Source organism: Diaphorina citri, unplaced genomic scaffold, assembly GCF_000475195.1.
Source record: "Diaphorina citri unplaced genomic scaffold, Diaci psyllid genome assembly version 1.1 scaffold318, whole genome shotgun sequence".
NCBI classification, from domain to species: Eukaryota; Metazoa; Arthropoda; class Insecta; order Hemiptera; family Psyllidae; genus Diaphorina; species Diaphorina citri.
In genome coordinates this window covers 243,423-248,098 of record NW_007377753.1, presented here as the reverse complement: position 1 = coordinate 248,098, position 4,676 = coordinate 243,423, and the positions used below count along the sequence as shown (strand labels likewise).

Genomic DNA, 4,676 nt, shown 5'->3' with positions numbered 1-4,676 from the left:
ACACACCATGGAATATGCTTTGGCAGTCAGAGTGTTGAAGTTTTAGTTCAAAAATGGCAAAAGTGCCACAGAGAGGAATAATAAAATACGGCCTTAGTTCAACATGGTTTGATGTTTCATTTCAGATCGGCCGTTACCCCCTGGAAAAGCCAAGGTTGTGATGACGTTGGGCAAGTCAGTAACATTATCCTGGTCTGAACCTGAGGACGATGGAGGCTGTAAGATTGGAAACTACATTGTCGAGTATTTCCGGGTAATATCAGTCTAATAGTGTAATATGTATATTTCTAATACCTATATTTTTTGAGGTGGGTGAAAAGAGACAAACAACCCTTTCAACCAGAGACTTGTAAAGAGCGAGTCAGTTATCAAAAGGAACAACTCTTTTCAGTTGATTACTACTCAGTCGATGAGTCAGATTCTATAGGGAGTTTGCCTATCCCTATGGGAGTTGAAGAGTGAGTTACATGTTTTAGGATCTGACTCATTGAGTAGTCCACTGAAAAGAGTAGTTCTTGTTTTATAACTCACTCACTCACTCTTTACAAGTCTCTAAAGGTAACACAAGTCTAAAGGTTGTTTTCAAATGCTCGGAGATGACTATCTATAGGTTATTATCCCTAACAAGTCTAAAGGTGTGTCCAAACATAGTTGACCGGCCGTCGATCGACGAGGAGAATCTATGTTGTCAGGGCAGTGTGGACGGTTCAAATCGATAGCCGGTCGACTATGTGTGGAATTGTGGACACACCTTAAAGACCCAAATCTATAGGTTATTATCCCTAACAAGTCTAAAGGTGTGTCCAAACATAGTTGACCGGCCGTCGATCGACGAGGAGAATCTATGTTGTCAAGGCAGTGTGGACGGTTCAAATCGATGGCCGGTCGACTATGTGTGGAATTGTGGACACACCTTAAAGACCTAAGACAAACCTTTTGTTTCAGATCGGTTGGAACATGTGGCTGAAAGCTGCTACTTGCCGTCAGCTTACAACCACACTGGGAGATTTGATTGAAGGATCTGAGTACAAGTTTCGAGTCAAAGCTGAAAACCCGTATGGTGTGAGTGACCCTAGTGAAGAGTCCGATGTGATCTTTATTCCGGATCCTAAGAGAGGGTGAGTGTATCCCTTGTTGATCTGAATCGCCAATATTTTAGGCTCTTCTGCCTTGTAAGCGCTAGGTCACGGGTTCGATTCCCGCCTCGGGCGAATTTTATCCTAAACGGATAAGGTTCGTTCTCGAAACGATTGGCCTGCCCGTCTTCCTTGTCTCTTCGCTTTCGGAACGATAGGACCTTATCAGTTACAGTTCCCTCTATCAAACAAACCTCTTACAACAAAAAGGAATTATTTGAAGAAAATATTTGTATATATATTTTTTTTTTATATTGTCTTCTTTTTCCACTCTGCCTTTCAGACTTCTAGAGCCGCCAGCCAAGGGTCAATCTCAATCAGAAAGCTCGAGTAACGAAAATTGACACAAATGAATCGTCTGCAACAAATCACATTGGAACTATGGACCTCCGAGCATCAACGGCATCTAATCTTCAAATTATCAAAACACAGGAAACACTAAGTAACACAATGCAGATCAAACCATACGATGCAAACATTATACAAAGGCGAATCCACTCGTACTTTGACTATACGATTGATGTGTTTGTGTTCGGTATTGCTTGCTGGATTTACTTCTTCAAACATCCTATTCTCTGTGTACCAATCCTTCTGCTGTTAATATGTAAACAAATCTATGAGAATAGGGAAAGCTTCCTGTTCTGGAAGAACTATTACAAACAGTATGAGCAGAAACCTTCCAAATAGGATTCTTTATAAGACAGGTCGGTCCTATCTTTCGTATCTTACACCGTTTGTGACATAATTTACCATGTGGGTTGGTAAGTAGTCCTCTACTGCCTTTGGATTCTCATAACATAAGTACCTAAGTGTATCAAAATATTGAAGAGCAGGATTTAAGAGTTTGGGATTTTAGGGTATTCTAGGGAGTCTCTCACTTAGTGTGTTTGGACACTTAGAGCATATTTGTGTCCTTGATTGTTTCCATTTAAGTTTTTTTAAGTCTTTATAAAGTACCTGTTTAATAACTCATAATAATGTTACTTATTTATTTTCCTAACTTATTGTTAAATGTTCTTTAAACATAATTACACGAGGAGAGTTAATGTACATATGTAGATCTTAAAATAAAATAAGGTACCTTGGGTATTTATTAATTTTAATTATTGTTATCAATAACATAAGTGGAGTAATTTGATTTACGAAAACTATTGCATCATATTGCATTAAACAATCTAATCCTCTGTTCTTAAATTTGCCCCTGGTCCCTCTGCTATGCACCTCCTAAACGTTTTAGTACAGGCACCTGCTTACACAGGCACTGATCAGTACACAATACAAACGGTGTGCCCACGTATTCACCCGTATACAACGTTTAACCCGTTGGTTAACTTACCCTAGAATACTTCCTTAGAATCCGCCTGAGTCTTCCTCTTCGCCATTTCCAGTGTACAGACGGGGTCGGCGTTTTTCGTCAGCCTCTCAATCAGCCCAAACTAGGGTGATTGCTTTGGGCTGACATTTAGTTTTGGCTACCCGTTTGTTAACTTACCCTAGAATGCTTCTGTAGAATCTGCCTGAGTAGGTACTGAGTTCAAATTGGGTTTCTGTTCGATTAGAATCGATTCGTTGGTCAATTAGTCCTCCTTGCCAATTTTGCACTTGCTTTTCCTCCACTGCAAAGTCCAAACACACATGTTAATAAGATGTTAATCCCTCTGAGATTGATATCAAAATCCAAAGTCTATTCCTAAAGTCTATTAAATCATTTGAAAAATATCTAACTTTCCTTCTGAGTAAAGTTACATCTACGACCTGTCTACAAAATGAACTTACAAAGAAAAAGTGTTCACATAAACGTACGTACACCAATGGATTAAAATTACTCAATGTTATGAAAAACATCCAAATATTTTTCAACGATTTTTTTTTCTTTTTTATATAAAAAATTGAGGGCAAAACTAGATCATGAGGTCATGGTTCCTAGGGAGACATGTGAGTGAGGTGGGCTTTTTCGATGGGATACCTACCTAGATATTAATTTAAAATTTAAAGGCATAAGATTACTGCTCTAATATTAAGAGGATGTAAGGTAGGTATGTCCCATTATGAGAGGTTATTAAATTTATCAAGATTTCAATTTAATACAACAACTTTGGAATAGGAAACCTACTACATACTGTTTTCCAATGTTTTCTGTGCGTTCTAACGTAAACCATTTGTGAGAGTGCCGCATATTTATTTACGTATGCAATGTGCAACACAATGTAAAGATAGTGGAGATGTCAAAGTAGCCAACAAGTAACCAATTTTATGATAGGTACCTAGGGTTTTCCAATGTTTTCTGTGCGTTCTAACGTAAACCATTTGTGAGAGTGCCGCATATTTATTTACGTATGCAATGTGCAACACAATGTCAAAATAGTGGAGATGTTAAAGTAACCAACAAGTAACCAATTTTATGATAGGTACCTACTTTACAAGTATGTAGATATTTTGATGTTTGTGTCTGGTACTTCCGCTGGGATTTGAAGTTTGAAATCGCTATGCCGGGGCAGCAAGCAAAAAACTGACTTTAGAGTAAGGCCATTTTTTTAGCAATATTAATTGAGACTATTGAGAGATATACTAAGGGATCGGCATGACACAGGCCACACGGGTCTAATAGGTATAGCAATTGTTTCATTACTACGAAATAATCATGGTGGTGAAACACGCATTTTTTTTTTTTCCAAGTTAACTTTCTTTATTAATCCACTAATCTTTTCCTCTTCTCTTAGACTCCACTATCGACTTTTCACCGTGTTTGACCCCACCTTTGGCCCCCCTACTCGATTGGACGGATAAGGATGAACACAAAACCTTCAAGGAAGACGATGACGTCACTCTAGTAGTCCCATTTTCTCCCCAGGGTGGACAACCAAATCTGATTGAATGGTAAGTATCTGTGTAAGTGTGTACCTATTTGGTTTTATTGTATTGATTTTATCGCTGACTGTATTGATTTTATTCGCATGATGGGGATTTTGAGTTTTAGAAATATAATGTAATTACCTATCTAACTTAAACTTGTTGCATTAATTATAACAACATAAAATATCAGCTTGCCCAGTACACTTACCCATTGAGTAACATGACATACCTACCTACAAATAAGTAACATTATTCAAACATATTATTTACCTATTCCAATTTTATTATTTCTTACAAACAAATAAAATGTTTATTTTCAACTGACCAAGCAGTTCGAAAAGAAATTAATTTTTACATGAAAAACGTTTAAAACCAAGGTACAATTTGTTCGAAATCACATACCTACCTACAAATAAGTAACATTATTCAAACATATTATTTACCTATTCCAATTTTATTATTTCTTACAAACAAATAAAATGTTCATTTTCAACTGACCAAGCAGTTCGAAAAGAAATGAATTTTTACATGAAAAACGTTTAAACCCAAGGTACAACTTGTTCGAAATTTCTAGCGCGTCAGCTATCAACCGTGATAAAATTGACGCAAAATATTTCGTGTTTTGTCACACGCTAAATATTTCGCTCGGTAGAGGGGAATCACACATGCTCTCGCGGGCTCTCTGTA

At 37.4% G+C, this 4,676-nt stretch overlaps 1 protein-coding gene across 1 annotated transcript; it reads left to right on the top strand.

Moving 5' to 3' along the window:
• Positions 1-121: 121 nt before the first annotated feature.
• LOC103507506 (myosin light chain kinase, smooth muscle-like) lies at positions 122-1,480 on the top strand (the record flags this gene model as incomplete). The annotated part of the gene is made up of 3 exons (XM_008471978.2): positions 122-253; positions 946-1,118; positions 1,420-1,480. Coding segments are annotated over 3 exons (366 nt in total), but the record flags the coding sequence as incomplete, so codon positions are not given.
• Between the last annotated feature and the right edge of the window lie 3,196 nt (positions 1,481-4,676).